The 18,335-nt window shown below is 46.1% G+C and overlaps 1 protein-coding gene across 4 annotated transcripts in view; it reads left to right on the top strand.

The window, feature by feature from the left end:
- The window catches only part of LOC145350763 (1-phosphatidylinositol 4,5-bisphosphate phosphodiesterase beta-4-like), a 451,544-nt gene that overhangs the window by 407,248 nt on the left and 25,961 nt on the right, over window positions 1–18,335 (top strand). For all 4 annotated transcript variants that reach the window (XM_080200036.1, XM_080200037.1, XM_080200034.1 and 1 more), the window contains 4 exons: window positions 4,197–4,372; window positions 12,399–12,500; window positions 13,876–13,933; window positions 17,218–17,304. In XM_080200036.1, coding sequence (XP_080056162.1) covers window positions 4,197–4,372; window positions 12,399–12,500; window positions 13,876–13,933; window positions 17,218–17,304 — 423 coding nt within the window. The remainder of the gene's footprint in view (window positions 1–4,196; window positions 4,373–12,398; window positions 12,501–13,875; window positions 13,934–17,217; window positions 17,305–18,335) is intronic.

Here is an 18,335-nt window from a genome sequence, read left to right as displayed (position 1 = left end):
CTCACGTGAAGACAGATCGTTTGTCAAAGTAGTGACCTGCAGCTTGTCACCAGTGTAGCTTAGGCGTGGAGGAAAATAGAGCCAGATCAGCCTTCCTCGTCTCAGCTTCTTGGGTTCCACTGTGATGTGGATTCATAGGAACCGTAGAAAGTTGCAGCTCAGAAACAGGCCTTTTGGCCCTTCTTGTCTGTGCCGAACCATTTTTTGCCTAGTCCCACTGACCTGCACTTGGACCATATCCCTCCACACCCCTCTTATCCATGTACCCGTCCAAGCTTTTCTTAAAAGTGACCCCGCATTTACCACTTTATCCGGCAGCTCATTTCACACTCCCACCACTCTCTGCCTGAAGAAGCACTGCCCCCCCCGCCACCCCCCCAATATTCCCTTTTCTAACCGGATACTGACAATCACACAATTTCAGGGAAGGCAAAAGTGGCCAGCTTTTCACTTCCTCCGTTCAGTCCCAACTGAAATCAAAAAACAAGCTCAAAACCTGAAGCTTGTCATGTCATTTCCAGTAAATCATTAGTTCCTGTCTTTAAACCATTTTTTGCACCCCCACTCCCCCCCCACCCCCAATCAATGAAAATAATTGTGATGCAAACAACAACTCCCCCATCACATCATGCCGGTCTTGGGGAAGAAGTGCTTGCTCCCAGTCCAAAGGACCTTTTTTCCAAAAAGAATTCAAATATCCAAATAACACAACATAGTTCGAAATACCAAAAGAGAAACACAGCCCGTGAAGATATGGTTTTCTCAATATGCAGCACAACAACTCACAGACGCTCGACTCCACTTGACATCTCTGCAGGGCACAGTTGAGATTGGTAATCTCGCACAAAGTGTGTTTTATAGACAGCAGAATGATGTTCAGAACTGCTGTGAGGGGAATGTATTTTAAAGGCATTGACTGATCTCAGACGCTGAGTGGAAGTTTTTTTTAACATTGATAATTCTGCTGATAGCTTCTTCTGAAAGAGGCTGTGCGTTGGATTTTCAGAAAAGCCTGAATAAATTTCAGCTGTTCTCTATGTTGGATATCTCTGATTCAAAACAGGATTGGGAAATTACAAAACCGGATTATCTATTTTCATCAAGAATCATAGGGCGGCACAGTGGTTAGCACTGCTGCTTTGCAGCACCAGGACCTGGGTTCGATTCCCGATTCGGGTCGCTGTCTGTGTGGATTCTGCACATTCTCCCCGTGTCTTTGTGGGTTTCCTCCCACACTTTAAAAAAACATTGACCCAAACAGGTGCCGGACTGCGGCGACTAGGGGAATTTCACAGTAACTACGTTGCAGTGTTAATGTAAACCTTATTTGTGACTAATAAGTAAACTTTAGAAACCCTACAGTGCAGAAGGAAGCCATTCGGCCCATCAAGTCTGCACTGACAACAATCCCACCTAGGCTTTATCCCCGTACCCCTGCTCTAACCTATACTCGCGGGACACTAAGGAGGAATTTAGCATGGCCAATCCATCTAACCCGCACGTCTTTCAGAGTGTGGGAGGAAATCGGAGCCCCTGGAGGAAACCCACACAGACACGGGGAGAACATGCAGACTCCGCACGGACAGTGACCCAAGCCAGGAATCGAACCCCAGTCCCTGGCGCTGTGAGGCAGCAGTGCTTTAAGGCGGCGCTAGATAGATTCTTGATTGACAAGGTGGGGGGGATGAAAGGTTATCAGGGGGTTGGAAGGATTGATATGACAATCAGATCAGCCTTGAATAAACTGGGAGCTGGTATTGGACGAGTCCAACAGGGAAGTCAGTCAGTGACTCCCCCAGGCAAGGGCTGGAGGTTTACCACGAGGAGGAAATTCCAGAGCTTAGGGCTCAGATTGGTAGAAGGAATCGCAACTCATGGTGTGATGAAAGACTTGGATGGTGACGGCTAACACGAGGGGACATAGCTTTTAATTGAGGGGTGGTAATTATAGGACGGATGTCAAAGGTAGGTTCTTTACTCAGAGGGTAGTAAGGGCATGGAATGCCCTGCCTGCAGCAGTTGTGGACTTGCCAACTTTAAGGGCGTTCAAATGGTCGGTGGATAGGCATATGGATAACATTGGAATAGTTTAGGTTAGAGGGTCACTACCTTGGTTCCACTGGTCGGCGCAACATCGAGGGCCTGTACTGCGCTGTAATGTTCTATGCCAGACACTTACACGGGGGAATTCAGAGTTGCAGAGGGTGGTAAGGCTGGAGGAGTTTAGGGTACGTGAGGCAATCTGACTGCTTCTTATAATGTACTTACCCCAGGAACTGATCACTGCCCCTGCTGTTTATTGATCTGATGTTTTGTACTTCAAACTGTAGACGTACCCTACAAACTGTTCCTACTAATTCAGGGTTTTTTTTACATTCGATCAGTATTTTATGCCTTTGACTGTGGGAGGATGTGGTATGCTGTTCTGAATCTTACAGGGAATGGCGCTGCATAAGATCATAAGACATAGGAGCAGAATTAGACCACTCGGCCCATCGAGTCTGCTTCGAGTTTTAGAATTTTTTTATAGTTTTTCCGACGAGCATGTTGCCTGACATTTGGAAGACTCGCGACTGCGCGCCCGATGTGCCACGTTTCTGATTTCCAATCCACTCAGCTTTGAAATTCCATCAGGAGGGATTTTCCCATTTTTTGGGAGGCAGGAAGCACCCCCAGTAAACAGCGTAACTGGCTTTCCAAAGGAACGTTGTTATCCTGCGATAACATTCTGTATTAGAAACTAAGAAGCAGGAGTAGGCCATTTGGCCCTTTGAGCCTGCTGCTCCATTCATGGCTGGTCATCAAATTCAACATCCTGATTTCCCCCCCTCCCTTTCCCCCATATCTCTTGGTCCCTTTAGCCCCAAGAGCGATATCTAATTTCTTCTTGAAATCACACAATGTTTTAGCCTCAACTACATTCTGTGGTAGTGAATTCCTCACATTCATCACTGTCTGGGTGAAGAAATTTCTCCTCACCTCAGTTCTAAAAGGTTTACCCCTTATCCTCAAACTATGACCCCCTAGTTCTGGACTCCCCCACCACTGGAAACATTTTTCTGAATCTACCCTGTCTAACCCTGTTTGAATTTGACAAGTTTCTAAAAGATCCCCTCTCATTCTTCTAAACTCCAGCGAATACAATCTCACTGACTCAGTCTCTCCTCAGATGACAGACCTGCCATCCCAGGAATCAGCCTGGTAAATCTTCGCTCTGCTCCCTCTATAGCAAGGACACCCTTCCTCAGATCAGATCCTTCCTCCCGTCCTTCCAGGACGGCACGGTAGCGCAGTGATTAGCACTGCTGTTTCACAGCTCCAGGGCCCTGGGTTCGATTCCCAGCTCGGGTCACTGTCTATGTGGAGTTTGCACATTGTCCTCGTGTCTGCGTGGATTTCCTCTGGGTGCTCCGGTTTCCTCTCACAGTCCAAAGATGTGCGGGTTAGATTGATTGGCCATGTTAAATTGACAGTAGATGCAAAGATTAGAGGATTAGTGGGTAAAATATGTACCGATATCGGGGTAGGGTCTGGGTGGGATTGCGGTCAGTGCAGACTCGATGGGCTGAATGGCCTCTTTCTGTGATGTAGGGTTTCTATGATTTCTATAAGGACACCAACACTGCACAATATATTCCAGATGTGGTCTCACCAACACCCTCTGCAATTGCAGCAAACATCCCTTCCCCTGTGTTAGTTCTGGACTCCCCCACTATTGGGAACATTCTTTCTGAATCTACCCATAGTATTAACACCATACCTTGTATTGTGCTTTCGTACATTTTTAACAATTTCTCTTGCATGCAATGTTTCACTTCCGTAAAAAAACAAGTTCTGTCCAGCCTGATGTCAGCCTGCGGCAGAAGCATTGCTAACTGAAAACTAAACAGCAATCCAATCCGTTTAGAACCTGCCTGATAACAGTTCTGGAATAATAACTACCTCCAACATCTGGGTAAGACTGTGCCATTTGAGTTTATGGGCGGGATTTTCCATCCGCGCTCGCCCCCAAGGCCAGAAAATCCTGACCACGTTCAACGGACCTTTGCATGGTCTGCCCCTCGCCCACATCGATCCCTGTGGCGGGCAAAATTCTGCCCTCTGAGTCTATATTAACCAGTCCGCCAACCTTCCTATCAATCCAACTGGACCTGTGTTCAGTGTGATGTGACCTGTGGTGTTCTTCCTTTCAACAGGTGAAAGAGATCGTTACCCAGCAGACCAAAGAATGGTCGGAAATGATAAATGTACATTGTGCCGAGGAACAGGAGCTAAGGGACCTCCACCTGAGCCAGCAGTGCGACTTGTTAAGGAAGCTACTGATCAGCATGCACGAGCAACAAAGTCAGCATCTCAAACTGATCCACGACAGGTACGTACCAAGGTTGCAGAGCTCTGTCCCGGTGGTTTGGTTGGTAAACCCACAGACCACCAGTCAACACCATCAACCCCTTGGTTGCTGCTGGTTGTCAGATTTTTAGCTGCGGGTAGCAGCCACTCCAGAGTTGTCTCCCCAGTAGGGTGGCACAGTGGTTAGCACTGCTGTCTCACAGTGTCAGGGACCCAAGTTCAGTTCCCAGTTTGGATAACTATCTGTGTCCAGTTCTCCCTATGTCTTTGACAAAGGGCCATCTGGACTCGAAACGTCAGCTCTTTTCTCTCCTTACAGATGCTGCCAGACCTGCTGAGATTTTCCAGCATCTTCTCTTCTGATTTCAGATTCCAACATCTGCAATAATTTGCTTTTTTCTCCCCACATCTGCATGGGTTTCCTCTGGGTGCTCCGGTTTCCTCCCACAGTCCGAAAGACGTGCTGGTTAGATGCATTGGCCATGCTAAATTCTCCCTCAGTGTACCCGAACAGGAGTGTGACGACTAGGGGATTTTCGCAGTAATTTCATTGCAGTGTTAACGTAAACCTACTAAGACACGAATAAATAAGCTTAAATCTAACTTGAGTAGGGTGGCACGGTGGTTAGCACTGTTGCATCACAGCACTAGCAACCCGGGTTTGATTTGGGTCTCGGGTCACTGTCTGTGTGGAGTTTGCATGTTCTCCCTGTGCCTGCTTGGGTTTCATCCGGGTGCCCCGGTTTCTTCCCACAGTCCAAAGATGTGCAGGTTAGGTTGATTGACCAAGCTAAATTGTGTCAGAAGGATTAGCAGAGTAAACCGCAACCACCAACACTCCCCCCAAAAAAACTAAGCAGGAAATTTCACGGGGTCCAATGGATGGGCAGACATCCAAACCACCCACATGCTCAGTGATGCTTCCATCACTTGGTCAAATCTAGCATCATTGACACACAGAGGAATTGGTATATATATCTCCACACCAATTAACAAAGCAAATCCTGCTGTTACAACCTGTCTAGTGAATGCAGTGTAATATTGTTGATTGCACATCTAATCGTAGCAGAAGTACAGTGCAGAAAGAGGCCATTCAGCCCATTGTATCTGCGCAGGCCAAAAAATAGTGAAAGGAAAATAATATTTATAGTGCCTATCAAATCATCAGATCACTGAGCAGTCAATGAATTCCTTAAGTATCGTGGCCCAGATGCACAATAGAAAGCATCCTATCCAGATGTATCACAGCTCGGGATGGCTCCTGCTCTGCCCAAGACTGCAAGAAACTACAAAGGGTTGTGAATGTAGCCCAGTCCCACATGCAAACCAACCTCCCATCCATTGACACTGTCTACACTTCCTTCGGAAAACAGCTAGCATAATTCAGGACCCCACGCACCCCGAACATAGTCTCTTCCACCTTCTTCCATTGGGAAAAAGGTACAAAATTCTGAGAACACGTACTAACTGACTCAAGAACAGCTTCTTCCCTGCTGCCATCAGACTTTTGAATGGACCTATCAATATATTAATCTAATCTTTCTCTTCACCCTACCTGTGACTGCCACCCTATAATCTGCGGCCTATCCTTTTCCCCTATCTACCTTATGTACAGTATATTTTGTCTATATACGTACAAGAAACAATACTTTTCACTGTATCCCAGTACACGTGACAATAATAAACCAAATCAATTTGCAAGCAGCAATATTGTACAACGGATGAGATGAATGACCAGTTAAACCATCGTGTTGGTGAGGGTAGCAGGGTAAATGTTGACCAGGGCACCAACACAACACCCATTGTCTTCTTGATGTTTTATGTGAATCCTTCACACCTATTATGTAGAAAGGATATTACTAAACTAGAAAGAGTGCAGAAAAGATTTAATAGGATGCTACTGGGACTTGATGGTTTGAATTACAAGGAGAAGCTGAATTGCCTTGGACATTCTTTCTCTGGAGCGTAGGAAACTTAAGAGTGATCTGATAGAGATCTATAAAACAATGAGGGACACAAATCAGCTAGATAGTCAACATCTTTTCCCAAAGTTAGGGGAGTCTAAAACTAGAGGGCATAGGTTTAAGGGGAAAGATACAAAAGGGTCCAGAGGGTCAATTTTTTTTATTCAGAGGGTGACGAGTGTCTGAATGAGCTGTCAAAGTTGATGGTAGAAGTGGATACAATTTTGTATTTTAAAAAGCATTTAAGTAGTTATATGGATAAGATGGGTATAGTGGGATATGGCCCCAAATGGGGGCAATTGGGACGAGCTTAGGATTTAAAAAAAAAAGGGCAGCATGAACAAGTTGGGCCAAAGGGCCTGTTTCCATGTTGTAAACCTCTATGACTCTATGACCTATTTTTAACAGGTAGATGGGGCCTTGTTTAATATCTCACTCAAAAGGTGGTATTTCTGAGAGTGTAGCTGTCCCTCAGCACTGCGTTGAAGTGTTGGGATGGATGATGGGCTCATCGGACTTGAAGCCCTGATGTGGTTGAAGGAACTGACGAGCCAAACAAAAGAAATCACCAACGGAAATGAGAAAGGAGATTGTCCAGGCCTGGCATTGGGAGGCAAAGCCTGGTCCGCACACACAAACCACCCCAAGGTTCAGACCAGTTTAAAGTTTATTTATTAGCGTCATAAGTAAGGCTCGTATTAACACTGCAATGAACTTACTGAGAAAATCCCCTAGTCGCCACACTCCGGCGCCTACTCGGGTACACTAAGGGAGAATTTAGCATGGCCAATACATCAAACCAGCACTAATTTCGGACTGTGGGAAGAAACCAAAGCACCCGGAGGAAACCCACGCAGACACGGGGAGAACGTGCAGACTCTGCTCAGACAGTGACCCAAGCCGGGAATTGAACTCAGGTCCCTAGCTGTGAGGCAGCAGTGCTAACCCCTGTGCCAGGGTTCAGGAAGTAACGTAAGAGGAAAGAGAGAAAGTAGTTGCAGGAATAGGCCATTCAGCTCTTCAATTCTGCACCAGCATTCAGTGTGATCATGGCTGATCATGCACTTTCAGTACCCCACTCCCGCTTTCTCTCCACACCCCTTGGTCCCTTTAGACGCAAAGGCCACACCCAGCTCCCTCTTGAACATATCTAATGAACTGGCCCCAACAGTTTTCTGTTGTTGAACCTGATTCCCACGGCTTCATAGCTCCCTGAGTGAAGAAGTTCTTCCATATCTCAGTCCTGGATGGCTTTACCCCTTATTCTTAGACAGTAACCCCTAGTTCTGGATTTCTTCAACATCAGGGACATTCTTCCCACATCTAGCCTGTCCAGTCCCATCAGGATTTTATATGTTTCTATCAGATCCACTGTCATTTTTCCAAATTCCAATGAGTATGAGCCCAGTCGATCCTGTCTATGTCCTGCTGTTCCAGGAGTCAGTCTGGTGAAGGAGCGGGAAGGGGTGCAGTGGTTTGCGAGCAGTTTGTTCTCGCTGGAAGGAGGTGGTCCTTTGGGATTAACTGTTGGGAAAGAAGGAAAAGGTGGGGATGGAGGTGAAGGGGTCAGAGATGCATGGCCATGGAGTATGCTTGAAGCAAACATTCTCAGTTGCAAGCTTATAAAAGTGCATTGAAACAAGTTCTCTTAGTCTCAACAGCTTTGAAATAATCGGAATAATGGATAATAAGTAGTTAGAAGATCTTAATCTAATCAAAGCATTGAAATTGCATCTCCAATTATAACGTGAAGTATGAGTGTTTTGTACATGTGTTCCTGGAATATCAATTGGTTTTCAACTTTGAAAGTGCTCCATTCTATTTGTTAGTGTTTATATTGACTGGTGATGGAAAGAGCATTTAAAACACAGTTCTTTCAACTCAATAATCCTTCCACCACTTCCCCCAAAATGGGAGAAACAGTGTGGGTGCAATAAAAAGTAGTCATAGATAGACACTGATCATTGTGCTTAAGTAACCATAGCGTATAAAAGATGGGGAGATATGTTAAGATTGTTTAGGACACTGGTTTTACCTCGACTGGAGTATTGTGTCCAGCTCTACGCATCACATTTTAGGAAGGATGTGAAGACATTAGAGAGAGAGAGCGGAAAAGATTCTAGTGAATGGTTCCAGAATCATAGAATCTCTACAATGCGGACGGAGGCAATTTGGCCCATCGAGCCTGAACTGATGGCAATCCCACCCAGGCCTTATCCCCGTATATTTATCCTGCTACTCCCCCTGACACTTGTGGGCAATTTAGCATGGCCAATCCACTATCTTTGGATTGTGGGAGGGAACTGGAGCACCCAGAGGAAACCCACGCAGACACGGGGAGAATGTGCAAACTCCACACAAACAGTCACCTGAGGTTGGGAATCGAACCCGGGTCCCTGGCGCTGTGAGGCAGCAGTGTTAGCCCCTGTGCCACCGTGCCGCCCCCGCCGTGGTGGGTACTGTTTGAAAATTGGCTAGAAATAAACGTTATGGGTGCGTCCTTGGTTTTACAATTTGGGTTTGTTGTGCTTTCGTAAGTTAGACCGTTCTCACACAGGTGTCACAAGGTTCAAGCCAGTTGTTTGAACCCCCGGTGAACAAAAGCCTGTTGTAAAATGATGTTTCCCAGTAAAATTAATCACACTAAAATTGTAATATTCATTAAAGAAGAAAAGGTATCATTATTTACCTGATTGGACAAAAGTGTCTTTGATCTGAGGTACAATCTTACTTCAATCAGCGATGGTAAACTTGGGATTTACATGAGGGCAGGTCGCATTTATTTGTTAAGGAGCACTTAGCATTCTGAATATTGATGTCTTTGTTGTTCAGTGTGGTTTATTTTGGTGCTGCTAGGATACAAGATCTAATAAATATATATTTTCTAAAAAGCATCTCGTTACAATTGCCACAAACAACGCAGCACAGAAGTTTGTTACTATAAGACACAGGATCTGAATTAGGCCATTCAGCCCATCAAGTCTGCTCCGCCATTCAATCATAGTTGATTTTTTTCTCATCCCCATTCTCCTGCCCCAACCTATGCCTCAACCCATCCTCACAAGAAAGTATGAGCTCAATCTTATGCAAAATAGATATAACTGAATGTTCCGTCACATCTTAGCAATGTAAGAATTAACATTAGGCTACTAGACTCGAGGTTTGTGCTTACCAAATACTGCAGTGTCCTGTAGAAAGCTTATTAAAGCACAGTTCCCATCACAGGAGGCTAAGATGTAGTCATAGGAGGTGATGGCCCAGTGGTGTTATTGCAATACTATTCAGCCATAAACTCAGCGAATGTTCTGGGGACCCGGGTTTGAATCCCATCACGGCAGATGGTGGAATTTGAACTCAAAAAAAAATCTGCACTCAAGAATCTGCTGTTGAAAATGAAATAATTGTTGGGGAATAACCCATCTGGTTCACTAAATGTCCTGTAGGAAAGGAAATCTGTCGTCCTCACCTGGTCTGGCCTATATGTGACTCCAGAGCCACAGCAATGTGGTTGGCTCTCAACTGTCCTCCAAGGGCAACTTATTTTTATTCATTCATGGGATGTGGGCATCGCTGGCTGGGCATTTAAGAGTCAACCACATTGTTGTGGATCTGGACTCGAGACGTAAGCCAGACCGGGTAAGGACAGCAGATTTCCTTCCCTAAAGGACGTTAGTTAATCAGATGGGTTTTCCCGACAATCAACAATGGTTTCTTGGTCATCGTTAGACTTTTAATTCCAGATTTTTATTGAATTCAAATTTCATTATCTGCTGTAGTGGGATTGGAACCTGGGTCTCCAGAGAATTACTCTGGGTCTCTGGATTACTAGTCCAGTGACAATACCACTAAACCACTAGCACCCCTTTGATGGGGTGGGCAATAAATGGTGGCCAGCCAGCGACACCCATGTCACACAAATGAAAAAAAAACTAAAATTAGCTGGCACTTCAGTTTTAAAATATATTCTGCGTAATCTTTCACATGTTTTAACATTAATTGAATTACTTCTTTAAAATCTGTATCAGTTTCTATGTTTTTCTGTCACATTTGTCTGATGTATTGGGATGCAGTGAAAAGTATTGTTTCTTGCGCGCCATACAGACAAAGCATACCATTCATAGAGCACATAGGGGAGAAGGAAAGGAAAGAGTGTAGAATATAAGGCGGAATTTTCCCATCCCATCCCGCCCGCCACGGAATTGTGGGCGGGACATGGAGCATGCAAAGGTCCGTTGACTTTGGGCGGGATTTTCAGGATTTTGGGTGAGCACGGCCAAAAATCTCACCCCTAGTGTTACGGTTATAGCTAGGGTGTAGAGAAAGGTCAACTTAATGCGAGGTAGGTCCATTCCAAAGTCTGATGGCAGCAGGGAAGAAGCTGTTCTTGAATCAATTGGTTCGGGCTTTTGTATCCTTTGCCCAATGGAAGAAGGTGAAAGAGAGCATGTCCAGGGTGCATAGGGTCCTTGATTATGGTGGCTGCATTTTTGAGGCAGTTGGAAGTGTAGACAGCATCAATGGGTGGGAGGCTGGTTTGCATGATGGCTGGGCTACGTTCAGAACCTTTTGTAGTTTCTTGCGGTCTTGGGCAGAGCAGGAGCCATACCAAACTGGGATACATCCGGAAAGAATGCTTTCTACGGTGCATCTGTAAAAATTGGTAAGATGCGGAAAATTGCAATGGAATAAGCATTAACTGTCCTCTTTTTCAAAAGGCAAACTGGAAACATTGGTTGTGATGTTAAATTATTCAACTCAACAAATGTTTGAGTCTGGGAGGGGGCCGTTAATGGTCCAGTGAAAAGATGTGGCTCTTCCTGCTGGTGGCACCTTGCAGTCCTAACCTAAACCCCCACCCAGTCCATTCCCCGATGGTGGAGAGGTGACTAGGGGAGAGATACAAAAGGGTCCAGAGGGGCAATTTTTTCACACAGAAGGTGGTGAGTGTCTGAAACAAGCTGCTAGAGGCGGATAGAGTTTTGTTTTTTGAAAGCATTTAAACAGTTACATGGCTAAGATGGGCATAGAGCGATATAGGCCAAATGCAGGCAGTTGAGACTAGCTTAGTGGTTTTAAAAAAGGATAGCATGGACAAGTTGGGCCGAAAAGCCTGTTTCCATGCTGTAAACCTCTATGACTCGAGAGATGCAAAACCTCATTGGCATCGGCAGGACCAGAAGATCCTGTCGCTGGCTAATGATGGGCCACCTCCACTGTCGGAAAATATGCCATGGGGATGGGGTGTGTTGAGGGGTGTGGGGGTTGGAAAATCCCACCCATGTTGTTGGAAAATCCCACCCTCCCTGGTGTTGCTCCACAGTTTCATTGGGAAGGTACAGGATGGAGTACTGTGTGCAGTTTTGGTCGTCGCACTTACGCAAGGATATTTTGGCCTTGGAGGGAGTGCAGAGGAGGTTTACTAGGCTGATTCCAGAGTTGAGGGGGTTAAGCTATGAGGAGAGGCTGAATAAACTGGGCTTGTACTCGTTAGAGTTTAGAAGAATGAGGGAAGATCTCATTGAGACGTATAAGATGATGAATGGGATGGATAGGATAGAGGTGGAGAGGCTCTTCCCGTTCAGAAAGGACAGTAGGACTAAGGGGCACAGCCTCAAGATAAAGGGGGGGCGGTTTAGAACGGAGTTGAGGAGGAACTTCTTCACTCAAAGGGTGGTGAATCTCTGGAATTCTCTGCCCGTTGAAGTGGTGGAGGCTGCCTCGCTAAATATTTTTAAGACGCGGGTTGATGGGTTTTTGATAAGCGAGGGGATTAAGGATTATGGGGAGAGGGCGGGAATGTGGAACTGAGACACGACAGATCAGCCATGATCTTATTGGATGGCGAGGCAGGCTCGAGGAGCTAGATGGCCTACTCCTGCTCCTATTTCTTATGTTCTTATGAGCGAGAACAGAATGGAAAACTGAAATGGCGAGTGTGTGGAAGCTCAGGGTCGCGCTTGAGGTCTGAACTGAGGTTTCGCCGAGCAAAATCGTGCAAACTGACTTTGAGATCCCCAGCGTAGGGGAGAGTACCCCGTGAGCAGCGTATCGCTGTTGACCTGTCTACTGTGTTTGTGTCATTAGACTCAGCAAGGAGATGCGTGCCAACCAGGCAAAGAGTTCCATGGAGAACAGTAAAGCCATAAGCCAGGACAAAAGCATCAAAAACAAAGCGGAACGAGAAAGGCAAGTTGACCTTCTGCAGCAAACAAAAATCAGAGAAATGCATTGATGTCACCTTTATGGGGGGAGCTGCTTGCAAGGAATGTGAAAGAACAGCACTCTTCCTTTTATAGCCTGTCTCACCTGGTCAATGCACAGCTTTCTAATCTGTGTGTACTACCTTTTACATTTACAAGAATATAATTAATAGGCGCTTGCTTTCTTCATTTTTAATGCTCTGAGACATTGAGGTTTTAAAATGGTGATGCTAAACTATGATGCTTCACAATGCATTGTCACTTTGTAAAGTCTTTGGGTGGGATCTTACTCCCCGTTCACGCCACACTCCCGCTGCAATGAGGTCGGAGAATTTGGCAGCCAGCCAAATCTCCATTCACCGTAGTGGGATGGGAAAATCCTGGTGAATGGTGGTAAAATTCCAGCCTCTCCATCTGCATTTTCCTACTTCATGATATTTTTCTCGCAAGATCTATAAAATATTTACATTTCTGCCTTTGTTGATTTATTTCTTTGGATTGTTTTCGAATCCATGTCTATTTTTTTGGAATTCACAAGTCTACGAGAAGGGAAGCCGCCGGAATCTCCATTCTGACCGGAATTTCATTTCAGTGCATTTAATTTTGTACCTCGTAGGCGGACGACAGCCTACCACTCGACCATTAATCCAGAAACGCAGCTAATGTTCTGGGAGACCTGAGTTCGAATCCCGCCACGGCAGATGGTGGAATTTGAATTCAATTTTTAAAAAACTGAAATTAAGAATCTACTGATGACCGTGAAACCATTATTGGAAAAACCCATCTGGTTCACTGACGCCCTTCAGGGAAGGAAATCTGCCATCCTTACCCGGTCTGGTCTACATGTGACTCCAGAGCCACAGCAATGTGGTTGAGTCTCAACTGCCTTTGGGGCAACTAGGGATGGGCAATAAATATTGGCCAACCAGTGATGCCCATGCCCCATGAATGAATTTTAAAACATTATACTGTCAACGGGACTGGTCAGAGACTGACTATTTGTGCAATGTGTTTCAGATAGAGGCAATTTGCAGTTAGAACAAAACATGGCGAGAACGCATCCAGAGGGCATAGGGTTTAAGTTAAGAGGGGAAAGAATTAATGGGGACCCAGGGAGCAACTTTTTTACACAGAGGGCGTGTGGAATGAGCTGCCGGAGGAAGTGATTGAGGCAGGGACATTAGAAAGACATTTGTACAGATCCATGGATAGGAAAGGTTTAGAGGGATATGGGCCAAATGAAGGTAAATGGGGTTAGCTTAGATGGACTTTTTGGTCAGCATGGACCAGTTCGGGCCGAAGGGCCTGTCTCCGTGCCGTAGATTCTGTGACTCAAACGTTTTGATGTTTTTCCTTTTCAGGCGAGTCCGAGAACTGAACAGTAGTAACACTAAAAAGTTCTTAGAGGAACGGAAACGGGTATGTCACTGTGCATTATTGCAAATATTTAAGTCAGTTGATCAGACGGTGTAACTGTAGTTCAAGGCTAATTTACATTTGGTCTATTGAAAGAAGTGGGCTGTATTAGCCAGTCTCTCATCACAGCATTGTCAAGGCACAGAAGATGGCCATTTGGCCCATCATGAGCTGCTTCATACTGCATCCCCATTGTGTAATACAGCAGATGAAGGGAGATGATTGAGAGTGCGACGGGAACATTGGACAGAATGTTGGCCAGGAGTCTTGTTTGCTGGTCGTAGACCTGGTGAGAGCCTGGGTTGCCCCTTTTGGGGTCAGCCAGCTGGTTTTAAGTGCCATTGAGGCATTTAGGTGCCAGTGGCGAATCTTCCCCGAGATCAGGGACCTCAAGAGGCAGAAAGCCAATCCACCCCTCTCCCCAGAGCTGCCGGGCAGTCAGAGGTTGGCAACTGCCATAGATGCCATCAAGGGAATGGCAGTAGCTGCCAACAGTGCACCCACCAAAGTGGCAGTGCCCATCTGCTGTTAAAACCCTCATCCATGAATTTCCCGCGTTGATTATTCCAGTGCTGTCCTGGCCAGTCTCCTATTCAGGACCCTCCATAAATGTCACCTGTCAGGAACACCAGAGACAGCAGCAGGGCTAGACCACATCATCCAAAGCTATGATGCCCACATCCAAACTAGAAAGAGTGCAAAAAAGATTTATTAGGGTGCTGCTGGGTCTTGAGCTTTGACAAAGGGTCACCTGGACTCGAAATATCAGCTTTTTTCTCTCCTTACAGATGTTGCCAGACCTGCTGAGATTTTCCAGCATTTTCTCTTTTGCACCTGGGTCTTGATGGTTTGAGTTATAAAGAGAGGCTGGATAGACTGAGACTTTTTTCCCTGGAGCATAAGAGGCATAGAGGTGATCTTTTAGAGAATCTGAAAGTAAAGTTAAAAGTTTATCTATTCATCACAAGTAAGGCTTATTAACACTGCAATGAAGTCATTGTGAAATTCCCCTAGTCGCCACACTCTGGGTCAGTGCACCTAACCAGCACATCTTTCAGGCTGTGGGAGAAAACTGGAGCACCTGGAGGAAACCCACGCAGACACGGGGAGAATGTGCAAACTCCACACAGACAGTGACCCAAGCTGGGAATCGAACCCGGGTCGCTAGCGCTTTGAGGCAGCAGTGTTGACCATAGTGTTACTGTGCTACCTATAAAATAATGAGGGGCATTGATCAGCTAGATAGTCAACATTTAAAACTAAAGGGCATAGGTTCAAGGTGAGAAGGGAGAGATACCAAAGGGTCCAGAGGGGCAATTTTTTCACACAGAGGGTGATGCGTGTCTGGAACAAACTGCCAAAAATATAGCAGAGGCGGGTACAATTCTGTCTTTTAAAAAAGTATTTAGACAGTTACATGGGTAAGATGGGTATAGAGGGATAGGGGCCAAACACAGGCAATTGGGACTAGCTTAGTGGTTAAAAAAATAAGATGGCATGGACAAGTTGGGCTGAAGGGTCTGCTGTAAACTTCTGCAACTCTATCCTCCAAGAGCAATTAAGGATGGGCAATAGTTTGTTAGCCCACATCCCATTAATGAATAAATTTTGGGTAAAGCTCTGCACTCCTCCATCTCTGGAATCTTGCACTTCTAGAATTTCCTTTTGCCTCACCAGACATGCCTTCAGCAATTGAGGCCCTAAGACTTACCTGTGTAAATATCTCCATCTCTGTCTCAAAGCTGGATAAAAGCAAATGATTGTGGACGCTGTAATCTGAAGCCAGAAGAGAAAATGCCAGAAAATCTCAGCAGGTCTGGCAGCACCTGTAAGGAGAGAAAAGAGCTGACGTTACAGGCCATTTGTCCCCTCGAGCCTGCGCCGATGACAATCCCACCAGCCCTGTGACCTCATGTGTTTACCCTGCTAATCGCCCTGACAATAAGGGGCAATTTAGCCTGGCTGGTCTGCCTGACCAGCACGTGTTTCAGATTGGGGGAGGAGACCGGAGCACCCGGAGGAAACCCACACAGACAGGATTGAGTGGTGCCAGAAAGGTCCAAGGGGCTAAAACGGCTGCCTCCTGTTCTAATGTTCCTAGTGTTGAAATGGGAAGGAGTAGTCGGCGCACTAGTGCGGAAGATGAATATAGGAATTAGGAGCAGAAGTAGACAAGTTCAGTCCTTCCAGCCTGCTCAGCCATTCAGTCAAGTCATGGCTAACCTCTCCCTGGCCTCAAATCCACCTCCCCACCAGTTCCCCGTATCCCCTTATCCCAAATTTTTTAATTTGAAATGTACCTACAACTGCTTAAAACCATTCAACGGTTCAGACTCCACTGCACTTTGGGGCAGCGAATTCCACAAATAATGGTGGCATTGTCTGTTTTTAGTTCAGCACCCTCCTGGTACAGTGCCCAGTCGATGGTCCAACCCTCATATTTGCCCCGGTTGCCTTGAAAGTGACAGGGCTTGTTGTTTTAGCCAAGAGCGTTCAACAAACTCAAGATTAAGAGGTCTTCACATTACTTAAAGGAGCCCAGATTAACCTTATTCTTGTTTCATTTCAATATATTTGTGTATTAATGACTGCAGGATATGTTTACACCCGGCAGTGTATAGATTTTTTTTGTCCGTTTGCTAATGTGATGGGAATTTCGCATTGAATGAGAATCACTTCCTCGACTTTATACGGACAATAATAGAATCCCGTCAGTGCAGAAGGAGGCCATTTGTCCCATCGAGTCTGTACCGATAACAATCCCACCCAGGCCCTATTCCTGCAACCCCATGTATTTACCCTGCATGGCCAGCCAGCCCAACCAGCACGTCTATCTGACTGTGGGAGGAAACCGGAGAACCCGGGAGAAACTCACGCAGACACAGGGAGAACGTGCAGACTCCACGCAGACAGTCACCTGAGGCCGGAATTGAACCTGGGTCCCTGGGGCAGCGGTGCTCACCACTGTGCCACCGCGCCCACCCCTATATCGATGCAACATCCCAAATGCCAAAACCGAATTGCAACGCAGAGGGTTTACGCAGTAAATGTAAGAAACTGGTGAACCGTTTACGTATGATGTGGAGGCGCTAGCATTGGACTGGGGGTGGGCACTGTGAGAAGCCCCACTCATCTGAGGAAGGAGCGGCGCTCCGAAAGCTCGTGATTCCGAATAAACCTGTTGGACTTTAACCGGGTGTTGTGAGACTTCTTACTTTGTGCCGTTTATGTATGTCAGCGATCGGGGGCTTCTGCGCAACGTAACTGCAACATGTTCTCATTTACAGCTCGCCATGAAGCAATCTAAGGAAATGGACCAATTGGTGAAAGCTCAGCATGAACAGTTGGAAGTCTTGGAAAGACAAAATGACCAGGTAGCGATTTTAGACATTCAATGTGTATGTAATATTAGACTGCGTCACGCAACGAGGGGAGAAACCAAAGGACTATTGACTTTTTTTTTGAACTAACCGGCATGGCAACACAGTGGTTAGCACTACTGCCTCACAGCTCCAGGGTTCGATTCCCGGCTTGGGACTTTGCACATTCTCCCCGTGCCTGCGTGGGTTTCCTCCAAGTGCTGCGGTTTCCTCCCACAGTCCGGAAGACATGTTGGTTAGCTGCACCGGCCATGCCGAACTCATCCACCCTGTACCCAAATTGGCGCCGGTTTCCTCCTACAGTCCGAAAAATGTGCGGGTTAGGTGGATTGGCCAGGCTAAATCGCCCCTTGGTTAGCGGGGTAAATGTGTGGGGGGGGAGGTGGTTATAGGGATAGGGCCTGGGTGGGATTGTTGGTGCGCAGACACGATGGGCTGAATGGCCTCCTTGTGCACTGTGGGGATTCTGTGATTCTAACCGTCAAGGTTTCCTGCCTCTGGGCTAAGGCAGTCAGGGATAAAATGAGCTGGAAGGTATCACTGCTGATTCACGGGGAGTCCATGGCAATGAGATCCCCATGGGTAAAAACCAGCCATGCAGAGGATCAGGATGCGGGAATTATTGCACACAGAATTATTTATTCCAGGAGGTCTTTTCCCTCGCTCGTCTGTCAAAGGCACAAAAGCCGAACAAGCACAGGGAGTAGGATTCTGATTTAATTACCGGTTAATTGTGCAACACATGTAACCGAGCCATTTGAGTCCTTTGTTCCCTGATGGGTGAAACAAAAGGATTCACCAAAAAAGCACAGCTTGAGTTCCAAAGCGTGATGTTGTCCCCTAGCACAGTGGATCGGTGCAAATTATCATTTAAGGTTGACATGACATTAACTTCTAAATAGCTACTGCCTTTCTAAAAAAAATGTCAATTCGGGCAACCGTCGTGATCTTTTCGAACAATTCTATTAATCTTTATAATTAACATTTGAACAGTTTTAATTTACTTTTTGAAAGCCGCAAACCAA

This window comes from Carcharhinus amblyrhynchos, chromosome 12 (assembly GCF_965287045.1).
Source record: "Carcharhinus amblyrhynchos chromosome 12, sCarAmb.v2.hapA, whole genome shotgun sequence".
Taxonomy (NCBI): Eukaryota; Metazoa; Chordata; class Chondrichthyes; order Carcharhiniformes; family Carcharhinidae; genus Carcharhinus; species Carcharhinus amblyrhynchos.
The sequence above is the reverse complement of the archived record's forward strand: the minus strand, read 5'-3'. Positions and strand labels throughout refer to the sequence as shown.